Genomic DNA, 17,045 nt, shown 5'->3' with positions numbered 1-17,045 from the left:
GGTGGAGGTGGAGGTGGAGGTGGAGGTGGGTTGTTTAGATTAATGTAAGTTTTGTTTATCAATTAATTGAACAAAATGACTCTTACTTTGAAATGATACTAAAATATTGACTCAGTATTACACTGTACTACACTTGAATTGATGTTTTGTTGAACTCAGCTTGCTGGCCATGAATTATATGAAGAGCCTTTGCCATCTGGTGGAATAATTACTGGAGTTGGACCTGTGCATGGAAAACTATGTATGTTTGTGGCAAATGACCCCACTGTGAAGGGTGGAACGTATTATCCCATCACTGTCAAGAAACATCTAAGGGCACAAGAGATTGCAGCTAAATGCAGACTGCCCTGCATGTATCTCGTGGACAGTGGGGGTGCTTTCCTTCCAAAGCAAGCTGAGGTGTTTCCTGACAAGGAAAATTTTGGTAGAATTTTCTACAATCAAGCACTGATGTCAGCTGAAGGCATTCCCCAAATTGCACTGGTACTAGGTTCTTGCACAGCTGGTGGGGCTTACATACCTGCAATGGCGGACGAAAGTGTAATGGTCAGAGGAAATGGAACAATATTTCTTGCTGGACCTCCACTTGTGAAGGTTAGTTGAGATCTACTCGTATTTGAAAATTATACATGTTGTAATATTTGGATTTGCTCTTCATCCCATTATAGTTATTACTGTGCATCTTGTATCTTCATTTTTTAAGTATCTTCTAGAACTATGACTTTCATTTGTTCCATTCATTTAATTATATTTAATTAAAGCTTTAATTTATTTCTAAATTGATGTTTTAGTAGGCTGCTACAGGAGAAGAGATTTCTGCAGAAGACTTGGGGGGTGCAACCGTGCATTGTAGAACTTCAGGTGTTTCAGATTACTTTGCTCAAGGTAAAATTCATTTATCTTTGCATTAGAGCAGCAATTATGAAGCAAACTTATTTATCTAGGCATTTTGTTGATACACTTGGTTTTAAGCCTGTTGCTTTGCAGAAACTATTTGTGGCATTGTTGAAGTTGTCTCTATCTTGCAGATGAACTGCATGCACTTGCTATAGGGAGGAATATAATTAAGAATTTGCACATGGCTGGGGGTGTAAATGATCATCTCGTACCTGATTACAAAGAGCCATTGTATGATGTAGAAGAACTTCGTTCTATTGCACCAACAGACCTCAAACAGTCGTTAGACATCCGATCTATTATAGCTCGCATTGTAGATGGAAGTGAATTTGATGAATTCAAGAAATTGTATGGCACTGTGAGGTTTTCTTATCCCTTCAACTCGACTTCTGGTCATATATGTTTTTTGGTGTTTGGTTTTTGTTATTTATCCCTCTCTTTCGTCATGAACAGACACTTGTAACAGGTTTTGCAAGAATTCTTGGGCAACCTGTTGGGATTCTTGGAAACAATGGCATATTATTTAATGAATCTGCTTTAAAAGGAGCTCACTTTATCGAATTATGCACTCAACGTAACATTCCCTTGATCTTTCTCCAGAACATCACGGGATTTATGGTATGCAGTATTACTGTTCTTCCTAACTCACAGTAATTCGATGCATATTTTCCACAGCTGTGTGAATTAGTTTCAGAATCAGCAGGTAGCTAGACACCCTGCTGGTCAAGTTTGACATAACTTAAAAATGATTGGATAATGGTTTAAATAATTCTGTTAGTTTCTGGGAAGCGCAGTTCAAGCTGGAGAACGAGAGTATGAGTTTTCTTCACGTATAATTTACCCAATAATTACCAGAAAAGTTTGTATCTTCTACTTCGAGGAATTAAACTTTAAAACTCACTTTTACGGGAGAAATTCGGAACACTATTACTTGATTTGGTGTCAGCTTCTTACAGTTACACATTCAGATTGAGTTCAGTTTAGGGGTTATTTTCGTTCAAATATTAAAATTGATGCATGTGAATTTATTTATTTTGCTTGACAAAATTTCAGGTTGGCTCAAAATCTGAGGCCAGTGGTATAGCAAAATCTGGAGCTAAAATGGTTATGGCAGTTTCTTGTGCAAAGGTTATTTGCTTATTACAACTTTGAGTCTTCTTTGTTCTCTTATGTTATGAGCGCCTACGTCCATGATTATACATCAATCAGATGTCTCAAGTGCACTCTTTCCCACATCAGAAGATGAAGAAAACCTTGCAAATTTAATTATCATTATGCATTTTTACTTGCAATTGCATTCTGTGTAGGTACCCAAAATTACAGTTATCATTGGAGGAAGCTTTGGAGCAGGAAACTATGCAATGTGTGGACGTGCATACAGCCCTGATTTCATGTTCTTTTGGCCAAATGCCAGAATATCTGTGATGGGTGGAGTTCAGGTAGCTTCACACTTGCAAATATGTTTGAAATCACAAGATTGGGCTAGATTTAGAATCGACAGCAGGATTTTATTGCCCCAAATTTCACTCGCTCGGAACCTTGCAATTTGAAGTTGGTTTTAATAGTGACTTAAGGCTCTGTTTGAGCCCTAGTTTTTGGGAAATAAATTTTGTAATAGTGATTTTTTTTTGGGAGAATGTGGTTAAAAAATAAGGAAAAGTTTTGGATTTACGTGTAAAATTGTTTTATTGGGAAAGAAAATGAGTCGTAAGAGAATGGGGCTTAAACAGGGGCAACAGTATACAAATTTTCAACCATTTGAAACCCCACTATGGTGAGATTTTGACGAGCGTTGTCATTTCAAATTACAAGGATTCTCATTTAAATTGTCCTTAATATCGAGCATCTCTTGCATTCTTAGTTCATTGAAATCAATGGCATTATTCCTCCAAACCGACTTATCATAATAGCAGTAAATTGAGGCAGCGTTTTGAGAATAATATTAGACTTTGAGTGCCAAATTGGCTGCTGTGTACTTCCAATAAACCCAATGTTCAGTTATTAATTCTCGTGGCCCTGTTCAGGCTGCTGGGGTGCTGGCTCAGATAGAAAGGGGAAACCGGAAGAAGGCTGGAAAACAGGTAGGAATTTAATTTTGAAAGTGTGACTGAGAATGTTCACTCATATAAGAGTAAATAAATTTAAGAATATTCTTTTTATGTTGGAAATAAGTAAGTAATTTGTTTTGATTGTGTTGGAAATTAGTAAGAGTTACTTCCCAAAACAAGTACTTCTTTTACGTATAAGTAAGAAAAAAGGTTGACTTACGAAACATTTTTGGAAATGAAAACTGTGTGACTATTGCCTTTTTTGTTACATCCTTCGTAGTGGAGCAAGGAAGAGGAGGAAATTTTCCGGACCAGAGTTGTGGAGGCATATGAGCGAGAAGGCAGTGCATATTATTCCACAGCCAGACTTTGGGATGATGGCGTCATCGATCCTGCTGATACAAGAAAAATATTAGGCCTTTGCATTGCTGCATCCATGAACCGCAAGCCAGAAAGTACACAATATGGTGTTTTCAGAATGTAATGCTACGAACTAATGATGAATTGCCGACCATTATCTCGTCGTTCATCCTCGAAGACTAGCTGCATGGAGGGTTGAACCTGTCGTTCCAAGAATGGAAAAGAAACATAGTAGCATCGCTTAGAGGCCCAAGATATTTAGGTTCGATTTTTGCAGTTCAGATGCCGGATTTGATGGTCTGAACTTGTAAATTTCTGACTTGTAAAATCTGATGAAAAAATATCTTTCTTTTGGGCAGCTGGTAATGTGTATTGTGGATGGAAGAAAAGTTGAAACACATTGTACATGTGAAATAATTTGATGCTAATATAGTACAGGTTCAATTTCATATTACCATTTTTTGGTTAATTCAAGGTATTTTATCAAATTTAAACAGCTGAGGACACTTCAAAGGTTGATTCATTTTTACTTTGATCCCCGATGTGGCGCTGATATTTCTGGAAGGAAAGTGAAGGTGGTTTTTGGTTCTTTAACAAAAAGGGTAATTTTGTTAAGTATTTTTCAATGGAGTGGTTTTATTTCAAAAAAATATTAAAAAAAATAAAAATATGAGGGTGTTAAACGATAGAATTACAGATGAGGAAACATTGGAAACTGAGGTACGCGGGTATACTTCCGAAGTAAAAATATTATTTACTCTTCGTTAACTTACTAATTTTAAATCTCTAGATTTCAGTTCAGTTATTTTTGTCGAGGAACATTTGATTAACACTTTTCTTCTTCAAAGTTTTACACGTCCGAATTTTTTGAACATTAAGATGGCTAATAGTAACAGAACTCTAAACAAAGCTATTCGCCCATTAAAGAGGTACGTGAGTTGGTTTCACAATGTTGTGAGACAGTTCGGTCTATATCTGATGTGGATTTTAGAGTATTGAGAGAACATTTCTCCTAGTCCACTACTCATTTTCCTTCTCCAATTGTGATACGAGGCCTTTGTATAGGAACCAATTGTCCAACGTATTCAAGATTGTCTCAGTGGATTTTGTCTTTGTTTAGTGTTTCATGGTATCTTGGCCGATAAATGACATTGGCAAGCAGAACTCGATATTGTTTTCTGTCTCCTCCTTTGTTGTTCTTAATTTCCTACGTTACCAGTTAAATGAAGTCAGGATTTGGATGACTTTGATCGTAGCATTTGCTGTTTGATCTTTACTGGGTTCATTTTTACATTCATATACTGTTGCATTGAGGTATGGATATGGTTGTGCCATTTAATAACTTAAAATGCTTGATCTAACTCTTGACTATTGGGTAGGAGATCAGATTTAATCTACCTAATATCATAATTTTCCTAAAAGTCGATTTACGTGCAATACTTAACTAAAGATTCGGGAGTAGTTTAATTTGATGAAAAGTAAGACATTTTCCATGCTCAACATGTCAAGAATTTTCTTAAAAAAGGGGATACGAATGCTGTTATGTTTTAATCAACCTTTTATGATCGTTTGTTAGTATAATTTATTAAGAGCATTTTTAAAAGACTCTTTATTTTTAAAGAGCATATTCTATCATTTGGAAAGAATCTATAAATTTAAATAGTTAAAATTTTAAATACTTTAACAAGCTCTTTATATTTAACACGTAATTTTACTAATCCCAAAAAATATTTATTATTTTTCTCTATAATTTATGTTAACTAGTTTTTTCTAAATCATTTTATTATTTTCTTGCATAGAAATTTAAAACACTTTGAATGTATATAATTATAGAAAATACATCTAAATTAAAAGAATGTTAGTATTTACAGTCGCTCACTATCGTAATCGCTCTACGTTGCATATATGTGACGATTAATGATTTATTGTATAAGGTAATAAAAGACTACCACATTAATGTATCAAATCATTAAACGCTACATATATACCATATAAGACGACTATGACAGTGAACAACTACAAATAACATTATTCAAATTAAAATGTTAATTAAGCAAGTCTTCTAAAATATAATTTTAAGAATTACTTTTAAAATAGAAAGCATTTTTTGTTAATTCCAATCCCAAACAACAAAACAAGCACAATTGTTGTGATTTTACCTTAACAGAGACCAAACCTCTCCAGGAGAAGAAAATAAACAATTGTTGCATCATTCTTCAAATCGGTTCAGTTCGCACGGGAGTATTTTTTGATTCTTCGGTCCAATTCTTAATTCCAATTAAACTCTCCGCCGCTCCGTTTTGGTCATCGCCGCCCAAATACAAAAATCCCAAATTAATTTTCATACTGTTTTTTATCTGATATTGAATAAGACCAAAATCGCCGACTACCCGTTAAAAATTTATTCCCTTTTCCCTTTTTGCGAAAGAATCATCGTCACCGATCTTCACAACTCGAACATAGTTCTTTCCGTTTCAGGCAAGTCACCCTCCTCCCTCTGTTACCTATATACTTAGGTACATATTCAGAAACCCTAGTTCGAAGTATTCATGCAAGAATTACGAATCTCTAAAAGAATGAATTTATTGAATTTTTTTATTAGTCATTTTATTACAGCGAGTAATCATTTTTAGGTCTACGGCCACGGTCTGGGTTAACTTTATATAGCTTTCTTGAATATTCATTCTTTTCCTCAGTTTTCTGTTATGATTTTCTTGGTAATGATGTATCTTATTCAAGATGATGTTGTTCTGTAATGATATTTTACCATCATGTAACATCACCCGATGCCAATAAATATAAGAAAAATAATTGTTTTAAGTTATCTGCTACTTTTTTTGCTTTCTTGAGCAGAAAGAACTTAATGGCGATATTTTATTAAATTAGCGTTACTGACCTTCTGGCGTGGAAAATATTGAGTTACTTGAAATTAAAGGTTTTAGAGAGGGCAAATGTCCACATGCCTCTCACGAGCAGCTGGGTTTAAAATTTTTTATTTTATATTTTTTTGCATTAAAGCCCGAGACATACAATATTTCATTAAATGTGTTCCTGTGAAACTTGAATTCATGACTGTTGCTTGATATCTTGTTGAACTACTATTTTATCATTTAATCTTACCTTCTGCAATAATAATATCTAGGAGCAGGATATGGAAGTGTGTGTGTAAACTGATTCGTAATGTAAACTATAACACTAACTGAAGCCATTTTTTTTCAGAGAAGACTTCTAGTGGAAACTACTAACATTTATTCTTCACTCATGCTGATGCATTACCCTATGATATAGTACACTGACACGGACACGTGTGTCCGGCACACGATTTTTCAAAAAGTACCGACACGACATGTCACCAACACATTGATTAATTTCTTTTAAATTCTTCATTTATATAGTATAAATTTAGCTCTATACTTGTTATTAATTTTTCTTGTTTAAATACTTTGGGCTCAGTTCCAGTCTCCTGTTCTCCTTGGATGAAAGTTGTTTTGCCATCAATTGTTGCCCCTGTTTGGGTTCCATTAAAATGAGTTTTTTTGAGAAAAATGTGTTTTCAAGTGTATTTGTTGGAGAATGTATGGTAAAAAAATAAGGAAAAATTTTGGATTTTAGTGTAAAATTATTTTATGGGAGAATGTTTGGTTGGAAATGAATTTTGAAAAATATGTATTTTTAGAAAAATAAAGCCCAAATAGGGCATTAGTTCAAGTTTCGAGTGCAAGTACTTGAAGGTTTTCTCTCGGCGGGATTTTCACAACCATTCTTTGATGTCAGGAAGCCTAAAGACGTTGCTTGAACTGCTATAGAACATTGATGTCAAGTTCAAATATATCTACTTTGATGTTGCCACCAGAATCCTCAAAAGAGAAACACATGGCAAATGCAAATACTGACTTGCCTCAACCTTATTTACATCAAGTGCAAAGCTCATCACAAGGCCCTGTGGCTATATTCTGGGACATTGAGAACTGTCCAGTGCCAAGTGATGTCCGCCCACAAGATGTAGCTGGTAATATTAGGATGGCTTTGCGTGTCCATCCTGTAATTGATGGAGTTGTCACAACATTCTCTGCATATGGGGATTTCAATGCATTTCCCAGACGACTACGGGAAGGGTGTCAGAGAACAGGCGTCAAACTCATAGACGTTCCTAATGGAAGGAAAGATGCAGCTGACAAGGCAATTTTGATTGACATGTTCCTTTTTGCTCTTGACAATTGTCCACCCTCATCTATCTTGCTCATCTCTGGGGATGTTGATTTTGCTCCTGCTCTCCATGTTTTAGGCCAGCGTGGATATACTATCATCCTTGTCATTCCTTATAGGGCGAGTGTTTCATCTGCTCTGAGTAATGCAGGCCAGTTTGTCTGGGACTGGCCAAGTGTGGCTCGTGGGGAAGGATTTGTGCCGTCTGCTAAGGTTTTACTTCCTTCTTATGTAGTTCCGACAAATATTCCTGGGTTTTTAACGGGATGCGAGGTAACTGACAACTTAGATTGTCAAAATGAAGAAGAAGCAATAGTGTATAGAGGGATCTCAAAAGGCTGTTGCAATAAAAGGGATCTCTCATTGCTCTCAAGGTCTCCGACTGAATATAATAGTAGTTCAATATCCATGCCCTATTATCCTTCGTCTTCCAGATCACACGGCCTCCCATCTGGGTTGAATGAAGTTTCAGCAAAAACTCTTACTTCATGTGACCAGAATGACTTCATGTGGGTACAACCTGGAGATCTGAATGGTTTAAAGGGCCAACTGGTAAAGTTGCTTGAATTATCAGGTGGGTGTATGCCTCTAATCTGTCTTTCTTCAGAATACCAGAAAATCTATGGGAGGCCTTTGTATGTGTCTGAATATGGAGCACTTAAGCTTGTAGATCTTCTGGAGAAGATGGGTGATGCAATGGCTATTGAAATAAGAGGCTCAAGGAAGCTTGTCTACCTCCATAACTCTAAAGCCATATCTGGTGCCCATCCCTTAATTTTGGCGAAGAGGGATAAGAAAGGAAAAGAAGCTCAAGATCCCATTGATGTTGTTGCAGGTGCTGAATCTTCTGATGAACCCTCAGATGATGAGAGGGTGGTTATAGGGGAACATGATGACAAAAGAGAAATAGAGAAATATAATTTAGAGAGCCTCAACCTCTTCAAACATGAGCTTCAAGAGATTTTGGTAAGCTACTATTGTCGCATTTCTCTTGGTTGTTTCGAGGTGATCTACCAGCAGAAATACAAAAGACCAATCAATTATCAAAGCTTTGGCGTGAATGATTTGGAGGAGCTTTTGGACAAAGTAAGAGACATTGTTGTGTTGCAAGAGGAACCAGTAAGTAAAAGGAAGTTTCTGGTCGCTGTCTGTGGCTAGAAGAGTTTACTTTCCGCTTTTGGAATTATATTGTGTTGGTGAAGATGTTACGAGGTATGCTGCTTGCTGCCTCATTCTTAATTTGTTCCCTTTTAGTTCATAAATAGGATGCGTCAATGTGAAGGACGTTTCTGTTCTTTATTTTGTCTAACTTAGGCTCGTTGGTTAATCTCAAGATTGTTCATGTAACACTCATTTCATAGTGGCTGAATCTGATCAACCAAAAATCTGTCTTAACATAACATCATCAATCTATTCTTTTATAATTGTTGTTTACACCGTATTTATGCTGAACCAAGTGAGAAGAAAAAATTGTTTCATCATCACGCTTCTTCTTGCAATCAAAGCAATCTTATAAATCTTACGCAGCTTTGTTCTAGTGCTTATTAGTCCTTTACTGTATTATTGTTCTGAAATCTGCTTCTAACCTGTAATTCTGCACGATGTGAAGAAATCTTTTCACTACTGTTTGTTTGATCTCCCCATAAACGGGGCTCCAATAATGCTTCTTCCATAACCATGTGATTCTTGTGTTGGACATAAAAACATTGCACGTCAATTATGGAAGGGATCATCATCATCATTGTTGTTATTATTTATTTATTTATTTATTTATGGACGGTGATGAGGGAATGCTCGTTGAGGAACAAACTGAAGTCACTTTCAAGAAAATTGTTAATTACCATAGTAACTAACTAATTTTTCCATCTTATTTAGTTTATCCTCCTTGAGGTGGTAGTTTATTGAAATTCTTTTTCATGGTTGCCAAGGATTTGCATAGGGGAGTTGCTACTGGTTGATATTTGCCGTGCTACCTTGCAAATGTGCAAGTCACTGCTGTCCAGGTGCTGCGTACTTTATAAGGTATTCAAACCTGGGCTTTGGCCGAAAGCATCCCCAGTAGCCATAAGAACTTGATTCTTCATCTATGATCATTTCCCAATTCCATTTACTTTCTGCAATTTCTGTGTTTGGAATCCTTGGGATATACGTGACACAGCACAGTTTTGAAACTGGAGAAAGGTGAAGGTAGCCATACATTTTTTGAGAACCACCAGCACATTAATGTTTTATAATCCATGGAATGTATTGATGCAATTCAGGTATTAGTGTATTGAGCATCAGAGTTTGCTTCTGGTTTGAGGCCTAGAGCACGTTCGACCTGTATCTACTGTGGATGAACAGATTATCCTACACTCAGATTCTTCTATCACCATGCACTGTTTGACTAGCAAATTTTCTATAATATCCAACTCCTACAATGGTGATCCAAGGAGCAAACAAGGTGGTTATGAATAAGAGGGCGCTTTCATTTCCAGTCGAAGAAAAGAAATCCCTTTCTCCTCAGCCGCAAAACTACGATACACGTTTTCACATGTCATTGCAGAGGGAGGTTGGTCGATCACTGCCGATGTGGACAATGACTTCTAGAGCAGTGAATATGTCGTGAGCTCATCCTTCATTTCATATACTTTGCGCAAAGGCATAACCTAGATTATAACTTTTTTCTTCTTCTTTTATAGCGTTCAGTACTATTCACTTACCAAATAAGCTATGGTGTTATCCATGAACAAACAGCCGAGAAAAGCTTGAGATTTTATATTCTTCGATTGATAACCATTGGAAACGCTGTGATACATATCATTAAATTTGGTCCTAGTTGAGCTATAATTTGGCAGGACGCATCATGTTTATGTTAATACAGATGCTTTAAGAATGCAAAATTAATAAACAATCTCTCAGCTTACTCGAAATATACGACTTTTAAGTATATGAACATATCAGTTCTGCTCTACTGCCAGACACATTGCTGTCTCCTTATAATTTTACAATCACCATTGAATTTGACATTAACAGATTCTTTAAAGAAAAGGAAAAAAAGGAAAGTAAAAAATGGTCGTGCAATCATTTAACAACTCAATTCTAAGTGCCAAAGAACATTTGATGTGTAAAACAGAAAATTTTGATTCCTCAAATCAATGGCAGACACATTTGCCTTTTCTAGTTACCACTGAATTCCTCTCTTCAGGTTATTTGGCTTTCTCATCTGTTGAAGATTAATCTCATGTTTTATTCCAAACATCGAAGGCGTTTCACTTGAAAAGGTAAAATATAATACATTATCACATTTGCAATTCTTCAATTTGTATTAGTCCTTAGCAATCATCTGCTACACAGAAGATTATTGTTCCCTTGCCTGTTGCTGAATTAGTCTCCCACTACACAGAAGATAATCACCTCTGCTCGTACTTCCTCTACCTCCAGTTTCTCCATATTCTTCATCTTCCACAGCTTCAACAAAAGCACCGTGCATTACTTCAGGACTCTCATACAAAAATCTGAGGACTTTCTTAATTGATGGTCTTGCCTTGCCTTCTTTCTGAGTCACGATTTCCACAATTGTTTGAAGTTGATCGAATTCAAAAGCATCCCCGAGATTGGGATCCACAAGCTCAGTTATTCTCGACTCCAAAGTCAAAAATGGTTGAGACCACTCAACCAAGTTTTTGTTGTTTTGTATTGCTCGTCTTTCAGTAACTAGCTCTAACAACACAATTCCATAACTGTATACCTCACTTTTCTTTGTGAGCTTTCGAGTAACCACATACTCCGGATCATTATAACCTGACAATCATTTAATGCTTTGATATCTCTGATATGGTAAGTCTATTGAGAAAGAAGATTTTGTCCGACCTGATAACCGTTTGGGAGCACATTTGGTATGCAATATTGGACAACTTGATATTACAATACACAAAAACATCTTTTTCTGACATGTCTAGCTAAGCTATTTTAGAATCAAAATAAGTAACTTATTATTTCAACTTCGATCAACAAAAACTTATTTATTTTTAAAACTAACTTATTTACTTATAATTGAACGTTTTACGCTTAGTCAAACATGTAATGTCGTCGGGTACTAGACAATCCATTTTACCAAACAAACCATTAATGTTTTGGTATCTCCGGATAAGCTATATAGAGTAGGAGTTTATAATAAGAGAGGATTTTGTCTAACCATGAGTTCCCCGAATATCAGTGTTTACAGGTTCGAAGCAAACAGAGCCATCTTTCGAAGCACGAGCAAGGCCAAAATCAGCAACCTAGAAGAGCGTTATTATACAATGAGTCCTTTTCCACAGTTCGTGTCAAAACAGGGACTCATTTCCACAGTTCGTGTCAAAACAGGGACTCATTTCCACAGTTCGTGTCAAAACAGGGACTCATTTCCACAGTTCGTGTCAAAACAGGGACTCATTTCCACAGTTCGTGTCAAAACAGGGACTCATTTCCACAGTTCGTGTCAAAACAGGGACTCATTTCCACAGTTCGTGTCAAAACAGGGACATTTCAGTTCATTGATCATATTTGATTCTGTAACTTAAAATTAATTAAACTAAATCAATGGTATGCAAATTGCCTGTGAGAAATGGACCAAAAAGATCTATCTTTTTACCATTCTACCAATCAAGTTAAAAGGACAAGTTCAGCACAACGGTATTGTATTCTATGACACTGAGTGTTGGGTCACATGATAAATGTAACAGAAATCACGATGTTTAAGGTGGATATGCAGCCATACGAGAATAGAACGACGCTATTTCAAGAAAAAAAATAAAGGGAAGAAGAATTTAGGTGGTTAGAACATTATTTTGCGTTGACCTAAAGAAGTTTTCATCATAAGAACTATGCAATCCTAGTAGAGTACGGTTTTACCTTTTATGAGCCAAGGGAGAAGTATACCAAAAGGATTCATCGGATCTTCATGTTGCATTGAACAAATTGGAATTTTAAATACTTTAACAAGCTCTTTATATTTAACACTTAATTTTACTAATCCCAAAAAATATTTATTATTTTTCTCTATAATTTATGTTAACTAGTTTTTTCTAAATCATTTTATTATTTTCTTGCATAGAAATTTAAAACACTTTGAATGTATATAATTATAGAAAATACATCTAAATTAAAAGAATGTTAGTATTTACAGTCGCTCACTACCGTAATCGCTCTACGTTGCATATATGTGACGATTAATGATTTATTGTATAAGGTAATAAAAGACTACCACATTAATGTATCAAATCATTAAACGCTACATATATACCATATAAGACGACTATGACAGTGAACAACTACAAATAACATTATTCAAATTAAAATGTTAATTAAGCAAGTCTTCTAAAATATAATTTTAAGAATTACTTTTAAAATAGAAGGCATTTTATCTTAATTCCAATCCCAAACAACAAAACAAGCACAATTGTTGTGATTTTACCTTAACAGAGACCAAACCTCTCCAGGAGAAGAAAATAAACAATTGTTGCATCATTCTTCAAATCGGTTCAGTTCGCACGGGAGTATTTTTTGATTCTTCGGTCCAATTCTTAATTCCAATTAAACTCTCCGCCGCTCCGTTTTGGTCATCGCCGCCCAAATACAAAAATCCCAAATTAATTTTCATACTGTTTTTTATCTGATATTGAATAAGACCAAAATCGCCGACTACCCGTTAAAAATTTATTCCCTTTTCCCTTTTTGCGAAAGAATCATCGTCACCGATCTTCACAACTCGAACATAGTTCTTTCCGTTTCAGGCAAGTCACCCTCCTCCCTCTGTTACCTATATACTTAGGTACATATTCAGAAACCCTAGTTCGAAGTATTCATGCAAGAATTACGAATCTCTAAAAGAATGAATTTATTGAATTTTTTTATTAGTCATTTTATTACAGCGAGTAATCATTTTTAGGTCTACGGCCACGGTCTGGGTTAACTTTATATAGCTTTCTTGAATATTCATTCTTTTCCTCAGTTTTCTGTTATGATTTTCTTGGTAATGATGTATCTTATTCAAGATGATGTTGTTCTGTAATGATATTTTACCATCATGTAACATCACCCGATGCCAATAAATATAAGAAAAATAATTGTTTTAAGTTATCTGCTACTTTTTTTGCTTTCTTGAGCAGAAAGAACTTAATGGCGATATTTTATTAAATTAGCGTTACTGACCTTCTGGCGTGGAAAATATTGAGTTACTTGAAATTAAAGGTTTTAGAGAGGGCAAATGTCCACATGCCTCTCACGAGCAGCTGGGTTTAAAATTTTTTATTTTATATTTTTTTGCATTAAAGCCCGAGACATACAATATTTCATTAAATGTGTTCCTGTGAAACTTGAATTCATGACTGTTGCTTGATATCTTGTTGAACTACTATTTTATCATTTAATCTTACCTTCTGCAATAATAATATCTAGGAGCAGGATATGGAAGTGTGTGTGTAAACTGATTCGTAATGTAAACTATAACACTAACTGAAGCCATTTTTTTTCAGAGAAGACTTCTAGTGGAAACTACTAACATTTATTCTTCACTCATGCTGATGCATTACCCTATGATATAGTACACTGACACGGACACGTGTGTCCGGCACACGATTTTTCAAAAAGTACCGACACGACATGTCACCAACACATTGATTAATTTCTTTTAAATTCTTCATTTATATAGTATAAATTTAGCTCTATACTTGTTATTAATTTTTCTTGTTTAAATACTCTGGGCTCAGTTCCAGTCTCCTGTTCTCCTTGGATGAAAGTTGTTTTGCCATCAATTGTTGCCCCTGTTTGGGTTCCATTAAAATGAGTTTTTTTGAGAAAAATGTGTTTTCAAGTGTATTTGTTGGAGAATGTATGGTAAAAAAATAAGGAAAAATTTTGGATTTTAGTGTAAAATTATTTTATGGGAGAATGTTTGGTTGGAAATGAATTTTGAAAAATATGTATTTTTAGAAAAATAAAGCCCAAATAGGGCATTAGTTCAAGTTTCGAGTGCAAGTACTTGAAAGTTTTCTCTCGGCGGGATTTTCACAACCATTCTTTGATGTCAGGAAGCCTAAAGACGTTGCTTGAACTGCTATAGAACATTGATGTCAAGTTCAAATATATCTACTTTGATGTTGCCACCAGAATCCTCAAAAGAGAAACACATGGCAAATGCAAATACTGACTTGCCTCAACCTTATTTACATCAAGTGCAAAGCTCATCACAAGGCCCTGTGGCTATATTCTGGGACATTGAGAACTGTCCAGTGCCAAGTGATGTCCGCCCACAAGATGTAGCTGGTAATATTAGGATGGCTTTGCGTGTCCATCCTGTAATTGATGGAGTTGTCACAACATTCTCTGCATATGGGGATTTCAATGCATTTCCCAGACGACTACGGGAAGGGTGTCAGAGAACAGGCGTCAAACTCATAGACGTTCCTAATGGAAGGAAAGATGCAGCTGACAAGGCAATTTTGATTGACATGTTCCTTTTTGCTCTTGACAATTGTCCACCCTCATCTATCTTGCTCATCTCTGGGGATGTTGATTTTGCTCCTGCTCTCCATGTTTTAGGCCAGCGTGGATATACTATCATCCTTGTCATTCCTTATAGGGCGAGTGTTTCATCTGCTCTGAGTAATGCAGGCCAGTTTGTCTGGGACTGGCCAAGTGTGGCTCGTGGGGAAGGATTTGTGCCGTCTGCTAAGGTTTTACTTCCTTCTTATGTAGTTCCGACAAATATTCCTGGGTTTTTAACGGGATGCGAGGTAACTGACAACTTAGATTGTCAAAATGAAGAAGAAGCAATAGTGTATAGAGGGATCTCAAAAGGCTGTTGCAATAAAAGGGATCTCTCATTGCTCTCAAGGTCTCCGACTGAATATAATAGTAGTTCAATATCCATGCCCTATTATCCTTCGTCTTCCAGATCACACGGCCTCCCATCTGGGTTGAATGAAGTTTCAGCAAAAACTCTTACTTCATGTGACCAGAATGACTTCATGTGGGTACAACCTGGAGATCTGAATGGTTTAAAGGGCCAACTGGTAAAGTTGCTTGAATTATCAGGTGGGTGTATGCCTCTAATCTGTCTTTCTTCAGAATACCAGAAAATCTATGGGAGGCCTTTGTATGTGTCTGAATATGGAGCACTTAAGCTTGTAGATCTTCTGGAGAAGATGGGTGATGCAATGGCTATTGAAATAAGAGGCTCAAGGAAGCTTGTCTACCTCCATAACTCTAAAGCCATATCTGGTGCCCATCCCTTAATTTTGGCGAAGAGGGATAAGAAAGGAAAAGAAGCTCAAGATCCCATTGATGTTGTTGCAGGTGCTGAATCTTCTGATGAACCCTCAGATGATGAGAGGGTGGTTATAGGGGAACATGATGACAAAAGAGAAATAGAGAAATATAATTTAGAGAGCCTCAACCTCTTCAAACATGAGCTTCAAGAGATTTTGGTAAGCTACTATTGTCGCATTTCTCTTGGTTGTTTCGAGGTGATCTACCAGCAGAAATACAAAAGACCAATCAATTATCAAAGCTTTGGCGTGAATGATTTGGAGGAGCTTTTGGACAAAGTAAGAGACATTGTTGTGTTGCAAGAGGAACCAGTAAGTAAAAGGAAGTTTCTGGTCGCTGTCTGTGGCTAGAAGAGTTTACTTTCCGCTTTTGGAATTATATTGTGTTGGTGAAGATGTTACGAGGTATGCTGCTTGCTGCCTCATTCTTAATTTGTTCCCTTTTAGTTCATAAATAGGATGCGTCAATGTGAAGGACGTTTCTGTTCTTTATTTTGTCTAACTTAGGCTCGTTGGTTAATCTCAAGATTGTTCATGTAACACTCATTTCATAGTGGCTGAATCTGATCAACCAAAAATCTGTCTTAACATAACATCATCAATCTATTCTTTTATAATTGTTGTTTACACCGTATTTATGCTGAACCAAGTGAGAAGAAAAAATTGTTTCATCATCACGCTTCTTCTTGCAATCAAAGCAATCTTATAAATCTTACGCAGCTTTGTTCTAGTGCTTATTAGTCCTTTACTGTATTATTGTTCTGAAATCTGCTTCTAACCTGTAATTCTGCACGATGTGAAGAAATCTTTTCACTACTGTTTGTTTCATCTCCCCATAAACGGGGCTCCAATAATGCTTCTTCCATAACCATGTGATTCTTGTGTTGGACATAAAAACATTGCACGTCAATTATGGAAGGGATCATCATCATCATTGTTGTTATTATTTATTTATTTATTTATTTATGGACGGTGATGAGGGAATGCTCGTTGAGGAACAAACTGAAGTCACTTTCAAGAAAATTGTTAATTACCATAGTAACTAACTAATTTTTCCATCTTATTTAGTTTATCCTCCTTGAGGTGGTAGTTTATTGAAATTCTTTTTCATGGTTGCCAAGGATTTGCATAGGGGAGTTGCTACTGGTTGATATTTGCCGTGCTACCTTGCAAATGTGCAAGTCACTGCTGTCCAGGTGCTGCGTACTTTATAAGGTATTCAAACCTGGGCTTTGGCCGAAAG

General features: G+C 36.1%; 5 protein-coding genes across 11 annotated transcripts in view; 3 read left to right on the top strand and 2 right to left on the bottom strand.

The window, feature by feature from the left end:
• Positions 1 to 107: 107 nt before the first annotated feature.
• On the top strand, positions 108 to 3,759 carry LOC111381176 (methylcrotonoyl-CoA carboxylase beta chain, mitochondrial-like). Its single transcript, XM_023004922.1, has 8 exons — positions 108 to 594; positions 795 to 885; positions 1,029 to 1,255; positions 1,351 to 1,515; positions 1,951 to 2,025; positions 2,205 to 2,336; positions 2,922 to 2,978; positions 3,226 to 3,759. Exons 1-8 carry the CDS (start codon positions 244 to 246, stop codon positions 3,427 to 3,429), a joined length of 1,302 nt encoding a protein of 433 aa, XP_022860690.1. The 5' UTR covers positions 108 to 243; the 3' UTR covers positions 3,430 to 3,759.
• Positions 3,760 to 5,442: 1,683 nt separating this feature from the next.
• LOC111381149 lies at positions 5,443 to 10,367 on the top strand. 4 transcript variants are annotated; one of them, XR_002700286.1, is made up of 4 exons: positions 5,443 to 5,783; positions 7,080 to 8,723; positions 9,440 to 9,533; positions 9,773 to 10,367. XR_002700286.1 is itself a non-coding variant. In XM_023004897.1 (2 exons), exon 2 carries the CDS (start codon positions 7,119 to 7,121, stop codon positions 8,667 to 8,669), a length of 1,551 nt encoding a protein of 516 aa, XP_022860665.1. In that variant the 5' UTR covers positions 5,443 to 5,783; positions 7,080 to 7,118; the 3' UTR covers positions 8,670 to 8,945. The 4 variants fall into 4 exon arrangements, 1 of the variants encoding a protein (XP_022860665.1); XR_002700278.1 differs by having other exon boundaries at positions 9,440 to 10,367; XR_002700287.1 differs by having other exon boundaries at positions 5,443 to 5,821; positions 9,440 to 10,367.
• A 184-nt stretch (positions 10,368 to 10,551) lies between these two features.
• LOC111381164 (probable receptor-like protein kinase At1g49730) lies at positions 10,552 to 12,456 on the bottom strand. Of its 2 annotated transcripts, XR_002700289.1 has the most exons (3): positions 12,387 to 12,456; positions 11,689 to 11,773; positions 10,552 to 11,294 (listed from the first exon to the last, which is right to left on the bottom strand). XR_002700289.1 is itself a non-coding variant. In XM_023004909.1 (2 exons), the coding sequence occupies exons 1-2, from the start codon at positions 12,442 to 12,444 to the stop codon at positions 10,852 to 10,854; spliced, it is 501 nt and encodes a 166-aa protein (XP_022860677.1). In that variant the 5' UTR covers positions 12,445 to 12,450; the 3' UTR covers positions 10,552 to 10,851. The 2 variants fall into 2 exon arrangements, 1 of the variants encoding a protein (XP_022860677.1); XM_023004909.1 differs by lacking the exon at positions 11,689 to 11,773 and having other exon boundaries at positions 12,387 to 12,450.
• A 469-nt stretch (positions 12,457 to 12,925) lies between these two features.
• On the top strand, positions 12,926 to 17,039 carry LOC111381131. 3 transcript variants are annotated; one of them, XR_002700277.1, is made up of 3 exons: positions 12,927 to 13,267; positions 14,564 to 16,207; positions 16,924 to 17,039. XR_002700277.1 is itself a non-coding variant. In XM_023004874.1 (2 exons), the coding sequence occupies exon 2, from the start codon at positions 14,603 to 14,605 to the stop codon at positions 16,151 to 16,153; it is 1,551 nt and encodes a 516-aa protein (XP_022860642.1). In that variant the 5' UTR covers positions 12,926 to 13,267; positions 14,564 to 14,602; the 3' UTR covers positions 16,154 to 16,429. The 3 variants fall into 3 exon arrangements, 2 of the variants coding, with proteins under 2 accessions (XP_022860642.1, XP_022860651.1); XM_023004874.1 differs by lacking the exon at positions 16,924 to 17,039 and having other exon boundaries at positions 12,926 to 13,267; positions 14,564 to 16,429; XM_023004883.1 differs by lacking the exon at positions 16,924 to 17,039 and having other exon boundaries at positions 12,926 to 13,305; positions 14,564 to 16,429.
• LOC111391133 (transcription factor bHLH95-like) overlaps positions 16,540 to 17,045 on the bottom strand; it is a 12,188-nt gene continuing 11,682 nt past the window's right edge. Inside the window, exon 7 of the mRNA XM_023016282.1 lies at positions 16,540 to 16,680. Coding sequence (XP_022872050.1) covers positions 16,540 to 16,680 — 141 coding nt within the window. The remainder of the gene's footprint in view (positions 16,681 to 17,045) is intronic.

The sequence above is a fragment of the Olea europaea genome, chromosome 3, assembly GCF_002742605.1.
Source record: "Olea europaea var. sylvestris chromosome 3, O_europaea_v1, whole genome shotgun sequence".
NCBI lineage: Eukaryota > Viridiplantae > Streptophyta > Magnoliopsida > Lamiales > Oleaceae > Olea > Olea europaea.
The sequence above is the reverse complement of the archived record's forward strand: the minus strand, read 5'-3'. Positions and strand labels throughout refer to the sequence as shown.